This window comes from Pan paniscus, chromosome 1, assembly GCF_029289425.2.
Source record: "Pan paniscus chromosome 1, NHGRI_mPanPan1-v2.0_pri, whole genome shotgun sequence".
NCBI classification, from domain to species: Eukaryota; Metazoa; Chordata; class Mammalia; order Primates; family Hominidae; genus Pan; species Pan paniscus.
This window is the reverse complement of record NC_073249.2, coordinates 75,629,497-75,648,988: the sequence shown is the minus strand read 5'-3', so window position 1 is coordinate 75,648,988 and position 19,492 is coordinate 75,629,497. Positions and strand designations below refer to the sequence as shown.

The following is a 19,492-nucleotide window of genomic DNA, read 5'->3' as shown; positions in this document are numbered from 1 at the left end:
TCTTCATTTACAGTTAAGAGTTAGAGATAAAAATGCTCACTTAAATCTTAGTGTGTTTGAAGCTTTTCACAACTAGTGGGTTTCACTGTAGGGATATCAGACACAGTTCAGATTGCTAGTTAATTTCCTCAGAGAGAAGTTCTCTAATTAAAAAAAGTAAGCCAAACCACACAGTGCACTTAGTGACATAGTAGATTTACATTCTTGCACAAATTCCATATCTTGTTGTAGACCAATAATGAATACCAGTTTGTGAACCAAACATTGGGTAGCAACGTGTTAATCGCTCTCTAAGGAATGAAACCCTGGATGTCAACATCATGGAGCTCAATTGGGGTTTAAATATATTACTTGGAATAAGTAGATTTTCATTTGCTGCACATTTACTAATTTCAGTAAATTACTCATACCTTCAGATATTCCTGGTGTCTCTGAGTCTACCTTTTCTCTGCTTCAGACTTTCCAGATAATAAACCTCCAATCTAATGGTGTGATTCTCAAATTCTAACATGTACTAGAGTCCCATGGAGGGCTTGGTAAAACACAGGTGGCTGGATCCCATTGAGGCAGGAGAATAGGGTCTGGAGGCAGGGAACGTAAGGCTGTTTCACTCTGACTTCCTAGAACTAAATTGAAAGGAAAACCCTAACTTTGCACACCTAAGTAACAAAAAGAGCAGAGGCTACTCCCTTGGATCTTTTCTGCGTGGCAGAGGGAAATTTGCTGTCTACAAAAAATCATGCTGAGTGCGGGTGGAGTCTTTGTTTGCAACTTTGTAACTTCACTCCAGCCTCTGAATGGTTGCTTTCTGCAACCAGTCAGACTGAGCAGGGGATACCACTTCATTTACATGAGGTTAGCATGAAGTGGCCAATGGGAAACTTCTAGGGGGCCCAAGAAGATTCTGTATCTGGGCCCTTGAGCCACTGCTTGGGTCTGCTCCCACACCGTGGAGTGTACTTTTTTTTTTCAATAAATCCTTGCTTTAGTTCTTTTGTTGCTTCGTTCTTTCTTTGCTTTGCTGGGTGTTTCTTCCAATTCTTTGTTCAAAACACCAAGAACCTGGACAACTTGTAGTCATGACTCTCTACCGGTGACACCATCTCTAGAGTTTCTCATTCAGGAGGTCAGAGGTGAAGCATGAGAATTTGTATTTGTAATTTTCTATTGCTGCTGGTACAGAGACATCACTTTGAGACTACTGATTGACAGCCTATGTGGGTTGAAAGAAGGCATCTACAAATGACCTTCCCTCCTTATAGTTCAACCAGTTCTTCTATTTTCAATACCATACTTACCCCTCCTCTGGAGATACCTGTGCCTTCAATTTAAGAACCATTCCAGGGTGCTGCAACAAAATTAAGCTTACTTCTTTCTAGATTCACACTCCCACCTCCAATGTACACACACACACACACAACTTTAGGCTTAAATTTTGGCTTTTTCAGTTCTCTGAAGTCAGTTCTCTCTAGTCGATCCACTTTTCAGCTTCTAAAATTTTACTGACACATCTTAGCCACTATAGTCTCCTCTCCCGGGCTTTTAGTGCTTTTGAGCTTATGCCTTTTTAAAAAAAAATTGTGACATTTTGGTATAAGCAATGAAATGAACACTTGCTTCAAACTGGCATGTTTAATAGGAAGTCAATGCAGGAAGCTATAAAGGAGAAACTAATAGTTACCTTCAAATTTCACCGTTCAGAAATAATCATCATTGACATTAGGTAAACATCTTTCCCTGAATATATACATGTAAAAAACAGAAGGCTGAGAGTAGTGGCTCACGCCAGCAATCCCAGCACTTTGGGAGGCCAAGGCAGGCGGATCACGAGGTCAAGAGATCGAGACCATCCTGGCCAACAGGGTGAAACACCGTCCCTACTAAAAATACAAAAATTAGCTGGGAGTGGTGGCATGCCTGTAGTCTCAGCTACTCAGGAGGCTGAGGCAGAAGAATCACTTGAACCTGTGAGGCGGAGCTTGCAGTGAGCCAATATCGTGCCACTGCATTCCAGCCTGGTGACAGAGCAAGACTCAGTCTCAAAAAAAAAAAAAAAAAAAAAGAAAAAGAAAAACTCTTTATTTTTATATGTGATTATATTATATGTGTTTGTTAAAATTTATTTAATTTACTTAAAAGGAAAATTTTAAAAGTGAAAAAAATTACTGAATTACAAATAAATATTTTTTCTCCAAAGTGATATTAATCCTCACTGGGGGCATCACATCATCTGACTTTAAAATCTGCTACAAAGCTATAGTAAGCAAAACAGCATGGTAGTGGCATAAAAACAGACACATAGACCAATGGAACAGAATAGAGAACTCAGAAATAAATCCATACATTTATAGCCAATTCATTTTCGACAAAGGCACCAGAAACATACATTAGGGAAAAGACAGTCTCTTCAATAAATAGTACTGGGAAAACTAGATAACCATATGCAGAATAGTGAAACTAGACCCCTATCTCTTTTGACCATATACAAAAATCTAATCAAAATTAATCAAAGACTTCAATGTAAGACCTGAAACTATGTAACTACTAGAAGAAAACATTGGGGAAATACTCCAGGTCATTGGTCTGGGCAAAGATTTTTTGAGTAAGATTTCAAAAACACAGGCAACCAAAGCAAAAATACACAAACGAGATTACATCAAGCTAAAAAACAAACAAACAAAAAACCCTTCTAAACAGCAAAGGAAATAACAGAGTGAAGAGACAACCTACAGAATGGGAGAAAATTTGCAAACTATCTATCTGATGACACATTAATAACCAGAATATGTAAGGAACTCAAACAACTCAATAGCAAAAACAACAACAATGAAACGAAATATCTGATTTGAAAATTGGCAAATAAGCTGAATAGACATTTCACAAAAGAAGACATACAAATAGCCAACAGGTAAATGGAAAAATGCTCAACATCACTAGTCATCAGACAAATGCAAATCAAAACCACAATGAAATATCATCTCACTCCAGTTAAAATAGGTATTGTCAAGAAGACCATTTGTTAGCAAGAATGTGGAGAAAGGGGAATGTTCACATACTGTTGGTGGAAATGTAAATTAATATGGCTACTATTACAGTGGCTGTACACTATTACACTACGTAAAGGAAAACAGTATGGAGATTCCTCAAAAACTAAAAATAGATCTTCCATATGATCTAGCAATCCCACTGCTGGGTATACATCCAAAAGAAAGGAAATCAATATCAAAGAGATATCTGGACTCTCATGTCTACTGCAGCAGTATTCACGATAGCCAAGATTGTAAACAACCTGTCCACCAACAGATGTAAGGGTACTTCTCTGTAGAGTTTTAAAAAAAGAAAAAGGAAAAAACAAACAAAAAACAAAAACAAACCAAAAAAATTCACAGACCCTTTGAAAGAAGCAACTTGCTGCTCTAAACTCCATGAGACGGTAAAAAAACTGTGAGTGGCCAATATGTGAGAGGGGAAAGTCTGCCTCTGAACACACATCCTCAGTGGGGAACCTGAAAATCCAGATCACGGGAGAAGGGTTTGACCTAACCTACAGCTGAAACAAATTTAGAGAGTTGAGTGAAATATGAAGGTAGAAGAAGCAGTGGGAAAAGCCCTATAGGCACTCCTGGTCCCCAGGAAGGCCAGGAAAGCCATTTCTGACTTTTTCTCACAGGGGTCTTTGTTGGGGGGCTGCCAGTGGAACTGGGAAAGGACCACAGGGGGAAAGAAACTTCAAGCTGAACTTTGTAATAATTTTGATGGAGCGTGAATTTTCCTGGGCAAAATGGAGAGGGGGGTGAACAAGGAGTGCAGATAAGAGCATGGAAGCCACAGCAGGCAGGGAGAGGCAGGGCCTGAAAGCCCTGCTTGCTTTCTCAGCAGGGAAGCTTGTAGCCTGGGGCAAGATCTCAGTCTTGCTCACCTGGATATAAACTCCATGCTGTTGATGGGGCATGGTGGGAGTGAGACTGGCTTTGCTGGCTGCATGGGAGCTGGATGAGACCTGTCACTGCCATCAGGTGTTCCTGAGGAAGAAGAGAAATCTGAAAGTCTGGAAAACTTATTTGAGGGAATAATCGAGGAAAACTTCTCTGGCCTTCCTAGAGATCTAGACATCCAAATACAAGAAGCTCAAAGAACACCCAGTACATTCATCACAAAAAGATAATCACCTAGATACACAGTCATCAAGTTATCTAAAGTCGAGGCAAAAGAAAGAATCTTAAGGATGGTGAGGGCAAAAGCATCTGGTAACCTATAAAGGAAAACCTATCAGAATAACAGTAGATTTCTCAGCAGAAACCCTACAAGCTAGAAGGGATTGGGGTCCTATCTTTAGCATCCTTAAACAAAACAATTATTAGCCAAGAATCTTGTATCCAGCAAACCTAAACTTCATTAAGTGAAGGAAAGATAAAGTCTTTTTCAGACAAACAAATGCTGAGAGAATTCGCCGCTACCATGCCAGCGCTACAAGAAATGCTAAAAGGAGTTCTAAATCTTGAAACAAAACCTCGAAATACACCAAAATAGAACCACTTTAAAGGATAAATCCCACAGGGCTTCTAAAACAATAACAACAACAACAACAAACATAAGGTATTCAGGCAACAACTAGCAGGATGAACAGAATAGTATCTCACATCTCAATATTGACGTTGAATGTAAATGGCCTAAATGATCCACTTAAAAGACATAGAATGGCAGAATGGATAAGAATTCACCAATCAAGTGTCTGCTGTCTTCAAGAAACTCAGCTAACACATAAGGACTCACATAAACTTAAGGTAAAGGGGTGGAAAAAGATATTCCATGCAAATGAACATCAAAAGCATGCAGGAATATCTATTTTTATGTCAGACAGAAAAAAAAAGACCTTAAAGTAACAACAGGTAAAAAAGACAAAGAGGGACATTATGTAATGATTAAAGGAGTAGTCCAACAGGAAAATATCACAATCCTAAACATATATGCACCTAATTCTAGAGCTCCCAAATTCACAAAACAATTACTACTAGACCTAAGAAATGAGATAGACGGCAACACAATAATAGTGGGGGACCTCAATACTCCACTGACAGCACTAGACAGATCATCAAGACAGAAAGCCTAAAAAGGAATAATGGACTTATACTATACCCTAGAACAAATGAACTTAACAGATATTTACAGAACATTCTACCCAACAACTGCAGAATATACATTCTATTCATCTGTAAATTCAATGCAATTCCCATCAAAATACCACTGTCATTCTTCACAGAACTAGAAAAAGCAATCCTAAAATTCATATGGAACAAAAAAAAGAGCCCGCATAGCCAAAACAATACTAAGCAAAAAGAACTAATCTGGCTGGGTGTGGTGGCTCACACCTGTAATCCCAGCACTTTGGGAGGCCAAGGTGGGTGGATCACCTGAGGGCAGGAGTTCGAGACCATTCTGGCCAACATAGTGAAACTCCATCTCTACTAAAAATACAAAAAATTAGCTGGGTGTGGTGGCATGCGGCTCTAATCCCAGCTACTAGGGAGGCTGAGGCAGGAGAATTGCTGGAACCAGGAGGTGGAGGTTGCAGTAATCACATCACTGCACCTCCAGCCTGGGCAACAAGAGCAAAACTCCATCTCAAAAAAAAAAAAAAAAAAAAAAAAAAAAAAAGAACAAATCCAGAGGCATCACATTACCTGATTTCAAACTATACTACAAGGCGATAGTCACCAAAACATCATAGTACTGGCATAAAAATAGGCACATAGACCAATGGAACAAAATAGAGAACCCAGAAATAAAGCCAACTACTTATAGCCAACTGATCTTCAACAAAGCAAACAAAAACATAAGTGGGGAAAGGACACCCTATTCAACAAATGATGCTGGGATAATTGGCAAGCCACATACGGAAGAATGAATCTGGAGCAAAACTCCATCTCAAAAAATAAATAAATAAAAATAAATAAAAAAGCTGCCAGGTGCGGTGCCTCACGCCTATAATCCCAGCATTTGGGAGGTCAAGGTGGGAGGATCACTTCAGCCCAGGAGTTCGAGACCATCCTAGGCAACATGGCGAAACTCCATCTCTACAAAAAGTTGCAAAATTAGCAGGGCATGGTGGCATGCGTCTGTAGTCCCACCTACTGGAGTGCAGTGGCATGATCTGGGCTCACTGCAACCTCCACCTCCTGGGCTCAAGCAATTCTGTCTCAGCCTCCCGAGTAGTTGGGAATACAGGCGCATGCCACCATGCCTGGCTAATTTTTGTATTTTTAGTAGAGATGGGGTTTCACCATGATGGTCAGGCTGGTCTCAAACTCTTGACCTCAGGTGATCCACCCGCCTTGGCCTCCCAAAGTGCGGGGATTACAGGTGTGAGCCACCGTGCCCAGCCAGTCTTTCATGTCTTTTAGTGCTATTGTGAATGTTGGGCCTTACAATTTTCAATTCTGATTTTTTTTTCCTAGTATTTAGAAATACAATTAATTTTTGAAATTGATCTTGTAACATTCAACTGTGCTGAACTCATTTATTAGTTCCAGCAGCTTTTTTGTACATTCTGTAGAATTTTCTACTTAAAATTATGTCATCTGCAAGTAAAGGCAATTTAATGTCTCCTTTTCCAATCTGGATATATTTTATTTATTTTTCTTGCCTTAATATACTGGCTTTCTTTAGTACAATGTTGAATACAAGTGGTGAGAACTTACATGCTTCCCTTACTCCTTATGTTAGGGAGCAACATTCAGTCTTTCACCATTAAGTATCAAATTAGCTTCAGATTTTGAGGGGTAACTTTTATAAAGTTGAGGAAATGTTATTCCTTTTAATTAGATAACATTCTATTTATTTATTTGGTTGTTTGTTTGTTTGTTTACTTATTTGAGGCAGTCTTGCTCTGTTACCCAGGCTGGAGTACAGTGATGCAATCATGGCTCACTTCAGCCTCAACTTCCCTGGCTCAAACAATCCTCTCACCTCAGTCTTCTGAGTAGCTGGGACTACAGATGCATGCCACGATGCCCTGCTAATTTTGGAATTTTTTATAGAGATGGAGTTTTGCCATGTTGCCTAAGATGCTCTCGAACTCCTGGGCTCAAGTGATCCTCTCACCTTGACCTCCCAAATTTTGGGATTATAGGCATGAGCCACCACACCTGGCAGATTTTTAATTTATTTTTATTTACTTATTTATTTTTTAAGATGGAGTTTTGCTCTTGTTGCCCAGGCTGGAGTGCAATGGTGCAATCTTGGCTCCCTGCAACCTCCCTCTCCCAGGTTCAAGTGATTCTCCTGCCTCAGCCTCCCAAGTAGCTGGGATTACAGGCATGTGCCACCACTCGTGGCTAATTTTGAATTTTTAGTTGAGATGGGGCTTCACGATGTTGGCCAGGCTGGTTTCAAACTCCTGACCTCAGGTGATCCACCCGCCTGTGCCTCCCAAAGTGCTGGGATTACAGGTGTAAGCCACCACACCTGGCCCTGGCAGATTTAAAAAAAAAATCAAGAACAGATATTGGATTTTTGTGAAATCTTTTTTCTGCATCTACTGAGATGAACATATAGTAGGTTCGTTTTTTGTTTGGTTTGGTTTTGGTTTTCTTCTATGGTAAATTCCATTGATTTTCAAATGTTAAACCAAACTTGCATTTCTGAGGGGAAATTCCAGTTAGGCATAATGTATTACCATTTTTGGACACTGATTCAACTCGGTAAAATTTTGTTAAGGCTCTTTTTGCATTTATGTTCATGAGGTATGTTGGTCCTTAGTTTTTGTTTGTTTGTATGTTTGTTTGAGTCTTGTAATTGTTGTATTTTGGTGTCAGAGTAATGCTAGCCTCTAGTCTCATAGGATGAGTTGGTATTTTATTCTTCTCAAATTTTTGGAAGAATTTGCATAGCATTGGTCTTATTTCCTAAATGGTAGAATTCACCAAATAACTTAATTGTTAAAATTTGTTTAATTTTTATGTTTTAACTTTTATTTTAAGTTCAGGGTTATATATGCAGGTTTGTTATATAGGTAAACTTATGTCATGGGGGTTTGTTATACAGATTACTTCATTACCCAGGTATTAAGCCTAGTATCCATTAGTTATTATTCCTGATCCTCTCCCTCCTTCCAACCTTCACCCTCTGATAGACCCCAGTGCGTGTTGTTCCCCTGTATGTGTCCATGTGTTATCATTTAGCTCCCACTTATAAGTGAGAACATGCAGTATTTGGTTTTCTGTTCCTTTGCTAGTTTGCTAAGGATAGTGGCCTCCAGCTCCATCCATGTTCCTCCATAGGACATGATCTCATTCTTTGTTATGGCTGCATAGTATTCCATGGTGTATATGTACCACATTTTCTTTATCCAGTCTACCATTCCTGGGCATTTAGGTTGATTCCATGTTTTTACTATTGTGAATAGTGCTGCAATAAACATATGCATGCATGTATCTTTATAACAGAACAATTCATATTCCTTTGGGCGTATACCAGGTAATGGAATTGCTAAATCAAATGGTATTTCTGTTTTTAGGTCTCACCAAATAATTTATATGAGCCCGGAGTAGTTTTATTTTAATAGGAAGATTTTAACTACAGGTGCAAGTTCTTTAATAGAAATGGTGCTATTTGGGATTCTCTTTCTTTTGTGTATGCTTAGGTAGCTTGTATCTCTCAATGAATTTGTCCATTTCATCTAAATTGTTGAATTTATTGGCATGACATTGCTCCTAATTTCCTTTGTTTTGCTTTTAATACCTGTGGATTCTGTATTGATATCACGTCCTTATTCCTGACATAGGCAATTTCTATCCTCTCTATTTTTCTTTTAATTCCTTCCTTCCTTCCTTTTTTCCTTTTCTTTTTCCTTCTCTTCCTCCTCCTTTTACATCCAGAATACACACTGCAGTTCCTTTCTTCCTTTTACTGATCAGCCTGGCTAGAAGATTATCAATTTAGTTGATCACAAAGTAACAGCTTTTGGTCTCATTAATTTCCCCTATTACTTTTCTGCTTCTGTTTATGCTCTTTATTCTTCTTATTTATTTTTGCTTACTTTGGGTTTCATTTACTCTTTTCATTTCTAGTTTATTAAGGAGGAAGCTGATGACACTGATTCAGTTCTTTTTTTCTAATATAGGCATTTAGTGCAATAAATTTCCCTCTGAGTACTGCTTTAGCTACATTTCACAAATATCAATATGTTGTCATTTTGTTTTGACTCAACTCAAATTGTTTTCTGATTTCCCTTTCTGATTTCTTCTTTGACCTATGGGTTGTTTAGAAGTGTGTTATTTCATTTACAACTATTTTGAAGGTTTTTTTCAGATATTTCTATTTTTGATTTTTAATTTGATTCCACTTTGGTCAGAAAACATACTTTATATGATTTGAATCCTTTAAATTTATTGAGATTTTGGGGGGCTCACAATATCATCTGTCTTAGTAAACGTTCCATGTGCACTTAAAAAATATGTATTCTGTTGTCATTGAATGGAGTGTTTTATAAATTTCAATTTTGTCAAATTATTCGATCGTGTTGTTCAACTCTGTGTCTTTGCTAATTTTCTGTTCACTTGTTCTGTCACATATTGAGAGATGGATATCAAAATCTCTGACTATAATTGAGGATTACATCTATTTATTCTCAGTTCTATCAGTTTTGCTCCTTGTATTGTGAAAATGTGTTATTAGGTCCATAATTTAGGGTTATTATTTCCTCTTCATGAATTGACTACTGTATCATTAAAAATCATCTTCTTTATCTCTGGTAGTACTTTCTAAGTACTGAAATATTTGCCTATAACTGCTCCAGTTTTCTTTTGATTAGTGTAAGCATATTATATATTATTCTATTCTTTTACTTTTAATGTATTTGTATTTTTATATTTAATGTGGGCTTCTTGCAGGTAGGATATAATTGAAATCTTACTCTTTGCCTTTTTTTTTTTTTTTTTTTTGAGATGGAGTCTCGCTCTGTCACCCAGGCTGGAGTGCAGTGGCACAATCTCGGCTCACTGCAAGCTCCACCTCCCGGGTTCACGCCATTCTCCTGCCTCAGCCTCCTGGGTAGCTGGGACCACAAGCACCCACCACCACGCCCAGCTAATTTTTTGTATTTTTAGTAGAGATGAGGTTTCACTGTTAGCCAGAATGGTCTCAATCTCCTGACCTTGTGATCTGCCCACCTTGGCCTCCCAAAGTGCTGGGATTAGAAGCCTGAGCCACCACACCCAGCCTACTCTGCCTTTTAATGGAGTATGTTTAGACCATTTATATTTAATGTAATTATCATTATTATTTTCATTAGAGATAGTCTTTCACTTTCACCCAGACTGGAGTGTAGTGGTGTTATCATTGCCATTGCAGTCTTAAACTGTTGGACTCAAGCAGTTCTCCTGCCCTGGCCTCCCACAGTGTTGGGATTATAGGAGTGAGCCACCATGCCTGGTCTACATTTCATGTAATTTTTTTTTTTTATGTTTTGCATTTCTGTGTTTCTTTTCTATGTCTTTTTTTTTAAGTTCAGGGGTACATGTGCAAGATGTACAGGTTTGTTACATAGGTAAAAATGTGCCATGATGATTTGCTGCACAGATCATACCATCACCTAGGTATTAAGCCCAGCATCCATCAGCTATTCTTTCTGATGCTCTCCTTCCTCCCTTCTCCTCCCACCCTCAACAGGCCTCAGTGTGTGTTGTTCCCCGCCATGTGTCCATGTGTTCTCATCATTCAGCTCCCACTTATAAGTGAGAAAATGCAATATTTGGTTTTCTGTTCCTGCATTAGTTTGTTGAGGATAATGGCCTCCAGCTCCATCCATGTCCCTGCAAAGGACATGATCTCATTCCTTTTTTATGACTGCATAGTATTCCATGGTGTATATGTACCACATTTTCTTTATCCAGTCTATCATTGCTGGGCATCTCTATGTCTCTGCTATTGTAAATAGTGGTGCAATGAACATACACATACATGTATCTATAATAGAATGAGGGCTGGGCACAGTGGCTCATGCCTGTAATCCCAGCACTTTGGGAGGCCAAGGCAGGTGGATCATCTGAGGTCAGGAGTTTGAGACCAGCCGGGCTGACATAGTGAAACCCCGTCTCTACTAAAAATACAAAAATTAGGCAGGCATGGTGGCATGCACCTGTAGTCCCAGCTACTTGGGAGGCTGAGGTACAAGAATTGCTTAACCTGGGAGGCGGAGGTTGCAGTAAGCCCAGTTCACACCACTGCACTCCAGCCTGGGTGACAGAGTGAGACTCCATCTCAAAAAAAAAAGAATGACTTATATTCCTTTGGGTATATACCCAGTAATTGGATTGCTGGGTCAAATGGTATTTCTGCTGCTTCTAGGTCTTTGAGGAATTGCCACACTGTCTGTCACAATGGTTTAACTAATTTACACTCCCAACAGTGTAAAAGTGTTCCTTTTTCTCCATAACCTTGCCAACATCAGTTTTTTATTTTTACTTTAACAATAGCCATTCTGACTGGTGTGAGATGGTATCTCATTGTGGTTTTGTTTTGCATTTCTCTAATGATCAGTAATGTTGAATCCTTTTTTATATGTTTTTTGGCCACATGTATGTATTCTTTTGAGAAGTGTCTGTTCTTGTCCTTTTCCCACTTCTTAATGGGGTTGTTTTCTTTTCTTGTAAATTTGTTTACATTCCTTGTAAATGCTGGATATTAGACCTTTGTCAGATGGATAGATTATAAAAATTTTCTCCCATTCTGTAGGTTGTCTGTTCATTCTGATGATCTTTTCTTTTGCTGTGCGGAAGTGCTTTAGTTTAATTAGATCCTATTTGTCAATTTTTGATTTTGTTGCAATTGCTTTTGGCATCTTCATCATAAAATCTTTGCCTGTGCCTGTGCCTTAATGGTATTGCCTAGATTTTCTTCTTGGGTATTTATGATTTTGGGTTTTACATTGAAGTCTTTAATCCACCTTGAGTTGATTTTTTTATATGATATAAGGAAGGGGTCCAGTTTCAATTTTCTGCATATGACTAGCCAGTTCTCCCAGCACCATTTATTAAATAGGGAATCCTTTTCCCATTGCTTGTTTCTGTCAGGCTTGTCAAAGATCAGATGGTTGTAGGTGTGTGGTTTTATTTCTGGGTTGTCTATTCTGTTCCATTGGCTTATGTGTCTGTTCTTGTACCAGCACCACGTTCTTTTTGTTACTGTAGGCTTGTAGTATAGTTTGAAGTCAGGTAGCATGATGCCTCCAGCTTTGTTCTTTTTGCTTAGGATTGTCTTGGCTATTTGGGCTCTTTTTTGGTTCCATATTAATTTTAAAATAGTTCTTTTTAAATTCTGTGAAGAATGTCAATGATAGTTTATTGGGAATAACATTGAAGCTATAAATTGCTTTGGGTGGTATGGCCATTTTCATGGTATTGATTCTTACTATCCATGAGCATGAAATGTTTTTCCATTTGTTTTTGTGTCATCTTCCTTTCTTTTTGAGTTTTTATTGTTTTTGCACTGATTCTTTCTTTTCTTTGTGGGCTTATCCACCTTCAATCTTCAAGGTTGCTGACCTTTGGTGGGATTTTTGTGTTGTTTTCTTTGTTGTTGTTGTTTTCTGTTTGTTTGTTTGTTTTTCTTTTAACCATCTGGCCACTCTTCCACAGGGCTGCTGCGGTTTTCTGGGGGTCTGCTCCAGACCCTAGTCACCTTTGTTTTTCCTGTACCTGAAGGTATCACTGATGAAGGCTGTGAAACATCAAAAATGGCAGCCTGCCCCTTCCTCTGGAAGCTGCATCGCAGGGGGGGTACTGATCTATTGTCAGCCTGAATGCACCTGTAGGAGATGGCTGGAGTCCCTGGTTGGGAGGTCTCACCCAGTTAGGAGGAACGGGATCACAGACCCACTTAAAGAAGCAGTCTGGCTGCTTTTTGGTAGAGCAGCTGTGCTGTGTTGGAGAACCTTTCAGCCCCTGATCAGTTTGGGCTCTCCAAGGCCCACAGGCTGGACTGGCTGAGAAGCCTGAATGGTCAAGGTGGTGGCCTGTCTGTTCTGGCACGCTTCTAACGATATCAGAATCGTCTGGATCAATGATAGACAGCATGCATACTCTGCAGTATTTCCCACATGCTATGCCCAATTCAAAATTATTGTCACTGTAGTGATGGACACCAGTTTTGGTCAACATGGTATAGTACTCTATTTTGGATTTCCTCAAAGCTGGACAGTTTTCAGTGTGGATAGCCAATTTTGCTTTGCCTTGCCTGATCATCTTTAGAGTCTGCTTGTACCTCAGTATGTACTTTCCACTTTTTATAACAAGTAGAAGCCTAGAGTTGATCGATTCCACTGACTTTTTAATCTTCTTTGCAAGCACCATCTTCCTGCATTAGGTGTGGGATGGCCCCCAAACAAAAGCAGCTGCCAAGGTAACTGGGAGGCAAGAAGGGAAGACCTAGAATTTTTCTAAAGCAAAACTTTGATGGGCTGCCCACCTGTTTCATTCCCAGGAACCTTGTAATTAATTATTGCCACAAATCTCTTGGGTTAAAGTACTTGATTAACATTTCCTCTCTGCAGCTTAATGTGGTAATTGCATCTATCCTGTCTCTGATGATTAAATGCTGCCACCTGGCCTTCTACACACCAGGATTCTATTATTCCATTGCAATCAGGGATTCCTAATTTCATGGCAACATTTCCGACCATCATCACTGACCTACAGAATACAGCCAACACAGAGCTTTAAAAGGATACTGAAGCTCCCAACTCAGGCATTTATTAAATGATTAATTTTTCATATTTATTAATTTATTAATGGCTTGGTGAAGGGAATACCCTCTAGGCCTCCAGGAGGTATGGTTGGTATGTGGATGATCATATCTGCTCTAACATACTCATTTCCCTAAGCCTGAGGTTTAATTCCTAGAGCATACCAAAGAAGTACTGGCATCTCAATTTCTTTCTTTCTTTTTTTTTTTGAGACAGAGTCTCACTCTGTCACCCATGCTGGAGTGCAGTGGCGCGATCTCGGCTCACTGCAAGCTCCACCGCCTGGGTTCAAGCGATTCTTCTGCCTCAGCCTCCTGAGTAGCTGGGATTAGGCTACTCGGTGGTGTGCCTGACGTGCACCACCACATCCAGCTAATTTTTGTATTTTTGGTGGAGACGGGGTTTCACCATCTTGGCCAGGCTGGTCTTAAACTCCTCATCTCATGATCCTCCCGCCTCGGCCTCCCAAAGTGCTGGGATGGCATCTCAATTTCATTCACTATAGGCCACTATTGAAGTCAGTCCTGCTAACCAACCAAGCAAATTGTTAGTTACACCCAGGCAGTTAAACATATTACATCTCCATATTTATATTAATAAATTTAGCCAGATCCAACCTTATATTTTTTTCTCTGTGGACTAATACCTTTAGAATATACTGTCAATATGCTCCCCAAATTTCTGACAATACAAGTTATCCTTCAACTGCTGCATTTTCTGTGTATATAGTATTTTCTCTCACTCAGTAGAGCTTGTAATTTTCCCTCTGAGCTATACTGGGAATTAATTATTATTGTGAGTTTGGGGTTGATGCAGGTCTTGAGGAGAGAATTTTTTTTTTTTTAAATTGGATATTGTCAGAATATAGATTGTATTTAAGCCACAAGATTGGATGTGACCATCAAGACAGTGAGCATAGATAGGAAAGAAAAGAGTTGCAAGGGTCAAACCCAATATTTAGGGATTGGGTTGAGGGAAATGGATCAGCAAAGGAAGAATGGCCAGTGAGGTAAGAGGAAAACAAACCCTGAAGCAAGTGTAGAATGTATTTAGCGGAGAAAAGAAAGATCAATGGTCTGAGAGTTAACCATTTGATTTGGCCACAAAAAGGTTATTGGTGACCTTGGCAGGCAGTTTGAGTTGTGACGAGGGCAAAACCCTAACTGGAGTAGGTTTAAGAGAAGACACGGAAGGAACTTGTAGACAGAAAATAGAGGCAACACTTATGAAGAATTTTGTTGTATCAAAAGTAGAGAAATGGAATGTAAGCTGCAGGAGGATGTCAGGTCAAAGGAGGACATCTCTCTCTTTTTAGAATGGGGGATTTTTCAGCATGTTTCTGTGCTCATGTGAATGATCCAGTAGAGACAGAAAAACTGATGCAGGAGGGTGAAGGGAGAATTACCAGAGTAATGTCCTCAATGAGGTGAGATGAGAAGGAATGGGATATAGTGTTGCAATGGAAGAGTGGCTTTAGGAGAAAAGACAGTTCATTTTTATAAACAGGAGGAAAGGCAGTACCTGGGCACAGATATAGGATGGGTAGATATGATGATGGTAGGAACCTGTGGAAATTCTCTCCTGTGTGCTTTTTATTTATTTTTCACTAATTAATTTTACTGAGATATAATTTGCATACAGTAACATGCACAGATCTTTTGTATATAATCTGATGAGTTAAGACAAATATACCCTTCTGTGTAAAAAACACCCCAGTCAAGACAAACCCAGAACATTTCTGTCAACACAGCAAGTTCCCTCCAGCCCTTTTCCAGTTAATCCCCTCATCCTCCTCCTTGCCACCAACACCCCCTCCTACTGCCCAAAAACTCCAGGCAACAACTATTTTGATTTTTATCACTATAGACTAGTTTTACTAGTCTTAATCTTCACACAAATAGAATAATAAAATATGTAGTGTTTTCTGGCTTTTTTTTCCTTAATATGATGTTGTTTTGAAGTCACCTATTGTATTATATATATATATCAACAGTTTATTATTTTATTACAGAGTAGTATTCCATAATACAAATGTACCACAGTATGTATATTCATTCTCCCATTGAACATTTGGATTGTTTCCAGTTTTTGTGAATAAAGCTTCTATGAACATTCTTAGGCTAATCTTTTTGACAATTGTTTTTAACTCCAAGACCTGTACACTGAGAAAGATATTGTCCCTTAGCTTCAGATTCATATACCTAGTTGTCTACTTGAATGATTCCTAGCTCCCTCAAACTCAAAATATTCCAAACTGAGCCCTTCCCTTAAACCTGGTCCTCCTGCAAGATATCCCTTCTCAGTAACAGCACCATTATCCACCTCACAGCCCCTGCTAGAAACTTAGAAATTGCTCTTAACTTCTCCTCTCCCTTACCTGCTGTTTCCAGTCACTCACCATATCCTGTTGATTTGATTTCCTATCTTTTTTTGCAAACATCTTATGAATCCACCCACTTATCTACTACAGTCTAATCCATCTCTTATATAGAAAAAATATGGTTGGGCATGATGGCTCATGCTTGTAATCCCAGCACTTTGGGAAGCCCAGGCAGCTGGCTCACTTGAGCCCAGGAGTTTGAGACCAGCCTAGGCAACATGGCGAAACTCTTGTCTCTACAAAAAACAAACAAACAAACAAACAAACAAAAAAAACTAGCTGGGCATGGTGGTGCAAGTCTGTGGTCCCAGATACTCAGGAGGCTGAGGTGGGAGGATTGCTTGAGCCTGGGGGGGTTCGAGGCTGCAGTGAGCCGTGATGGTGCCACTGCACTCCAGCCTGGGTGACCAAAAGGAGACCCTGCCTAAAAAAAAAAAAAAAAAGTATTTTCTGAAGCTCAGATCTGATCATCTTTTTCCTGATCAACTCTTCCATAATATCTATCCCTTGCCTTACCTTTACGATAAAAACCAAAGCCCTTAGTATGGCTTACAGTCATGATCCAGCCCCTGACTACCTTGGTAGCCTGATCTCAAAGCTCCAGGCCCACTGAACACATTTCCATTTTTCAAATGCTCTCTCTTTTGAGGCTCTTCACTTTGTCTAGAATATTCTCTTCCCTGCTTTTGTTTGCCTGGCTAATTTCTAGCCTCGTTTTAACATTGCACTTCCTCTGGGTGGCCCTCAACCTCCACTATATGCTTCATAGCACACACTTGATCATAATTACTTTTGTTCTTTTTTTTTTTGAGAGACAGAGTCTCATTCTGTCACCCAGGCTGGAGTGCAGTGGCACCATCTCGGCTCACTGCAACCTTCACCTCCCAGGTTCAAGTGATTTTCCTGCCTCAGCTTCCCGAGTAGCTGGGATTACAGGCACTCGCCACCACGCCTGGCTAATTTTTGTATTTTTAGTAGAGATGGGGTTTCACCATGTTGGACAGGCTGATCTCAAACTCCTGACCTCAGGTGATCCGCTTGCCTCAGCCTCCCGAAGTACTGGAATTACAGGAGTGAGCCACCGCGCCCGACCCATAATTACTTATTGAATTGTCTTTATTTCCCTCAAGTGGAATAAACAGTCTTGTTCACTGTTGCATTTCCATTGCTTAGTACATAGTAAAAATACTTAATAAATATCTGTTAATTGAATAAATAACACTTAATAGGCTTTAATGTCCATTGTGCATATTTTATAGCACAACTTACTCATTTGGAATTCCTTTTTTTTTTTTTGAAATGGAGTTTCGTTCTGTCTCCCAGGTTGGAGTGCAATAGCATGATCTCAGCTTACTGCATCCTCTGCCTCCCAGGTTCAAGCGATTCTCCTGCCTCAGCCTCCTAAGTAGCTGGGATTACAGGCACCTGCCACCACGCCTGGCTAATTTTTGTATTTTTAGTACAGACAGGGTTTTGCCAAGTTGGCCAGGCTGGTCTCGAACTCCTGACCTCAGGTGATCTGCCTGCCTCAGCCTCCCAAAGTGCTGGGTTTACAGGCATGAGCACCGCACCTGGCTTTCATTTGGAATTCTTATTCTGATTTCTTAATTAGTTGAAGATACTCAAGATTTATTTATTTATTTATTTAGAGATGGGGTCTCACTCCAGTTGCCTGGGTTGGAGTGCAGTGGCATAATCTTGGCTCACTGCATCCTCGACCTCCCTGCCCCAAGCGATCCTTCCACCTCAGCACCCTGAGTAGCTGGGATTACAGGTGTGGGCCACCATGCCCAGTTAGGTTTTTTTCTTCGTACTTTTAGTAGAGACGAGGTTTCACCATGTTGCCTAGACTGGTCTTGAACTCGTGAGCTCAAGTGATCCTCCCACCTTGGTCTTCTAAAGTGCTGGGATTACAGGCATGAGCCACTGCTCCCAGCCAAGATTTATTTCTTAAAATTTATTTTTCTTACAAAAATGTTTTTTCATTGTCGGGGACTTTCTGGTAAAGACCAGAAAACCTGCTAGACAAATTTTAAAAGAGCTGTAATGTGATTTATTTTTTATTTAAAAAAAAAGGTTTTAGACATGGGTTTCACAATGTTGCCAAGACTGACCTTGAACTCCTGGGCTCAAGCAATCCTCCCACCTCAGCCTCCAGAGTCCTGAGTAGTTGGGACTACAGGTAAAAGCCACCGTGCTCGGCTATGCTCAAGACTTTTTTAAAGAAGAAAATATGGGTATTATTTTATTCTGAAACTTCTCATGTTTTCTCTTGCCATCGTACATAAACACATTAGTTTGCACTTAAACAGTAGCTTAAATTGTAAATTTTATCTATCCAAATTTTGTTACAAACTTTGTTATAATGGAAGCTCTAAATGAGGGTTATCTGATTTTTAGTTATTTATAAGTAATCTGTTTTAGTCTACTGGAATGCTTGCAAACTCCTTGTTATCTTCTCTGCCCCCTAGGATATGTCTAGATATGGATCTTTGACCATTAATCTCATGTCACCTTTTTCTTTACTTTTAGGTCTTCTTTTAAGTCTAGATATTTTTATTCAATTTGCCTTTGAGTTACTATTACTTCTGTTTAAATTAGTCCAGATTACTCCTCAAACATACTTGTAATTCTCAGATTCGGTTTTATCTCATCTCTTTTGTCTTTCTGCTTCTGTTTCGTACAAGCCTCATCTTCTTGCTTTCTTCTTGAGAATGCAAATTTTCTAAAAGAGGTATCTATTTCCTTAGAAAATCACTTTCAGAGATAAGCGAATCTTCTGAATCTTCTGTATTATGACCCTTTCCCTTTTGTATATTATTTTTTATGCTTCTCTTGGGACAAGAAGAGGGCTTGGGAGTCTGATATGGACCAAGGTTCCAAGGACTTGGGACAGGTCATGTGCAAGAAAGCAGAGCTGACCACTAGCTGTGGATAGGGAACAAAGGAGAGTTCAAGTCTAAGAGCCTTGCCAAGCAGCCTTGAGAAGCAAACAATAATCTGAAACTTGAAATCTGTGAGGGAAGATGAACTCAAGAACTGGATCTTTTTCAAAGGTTGTCAGGCAAGATGGACCTTAACTAGTAGAATCTGGAGACAGCCAGGAATGTTAACTTGAGGAAATAAAATACACAAGGATGTGATAGCTTTTCATACTGCTAAATCTGGAGAGAATTAAGATCTTAGGTCAGTTTGGACAGATTTTCCCCTTCTTTATTTTCTCATCTATATCCAGTATATCAGTCATCTATTCAGATACGAAATGTGGATTTCCTTTGGCTCCACTCTTAGATCTCTAAGTAGAGTCCAGATCGATATGCCTATGTAAAAGTAATTCCCAGGGCCTTTTGTTATTCCACTGTCTTAAACCA

General features: G+C 39.5%; 1 protein-coding gene and 1 non-coding gene across 2 annotated transcripts; both read right to left on the bottom strand.

Moving 5' to 3' along the window:
* Positions 1-8,043: 8,043 nt before the first annotated feature.
* Positions 8,044-13,363, bottom strand: LOC106633882 (large ribosomal subunit protein eL30-like). The gene has a single exon (XM_034952432.3). It carries the CDS (start codon positions 13,347-13,349, stop codon positions 12,705-12,707), a length of 645 nt encoding a protein of 214 aa, XP_034808323.1. The 5' UTR covers positions 13,350-13,363; the 3' UTR covers positions 8,044-12,704.
* Positions 13,364-18,111: 4,748 nt separating this feature from the next.
* LOC112438395 (U7 small nuclear RNA) lies at positions 18,112-18,172 on the bottom strand. The gene has a single exon (XR_003026823.1). It is a non-coding gene; the product is annotated as a U7 small nuclear RNA (small nuclear RNA).
* Positions 18,173-19,492: the final 1,320 nt, after the last annotated feature.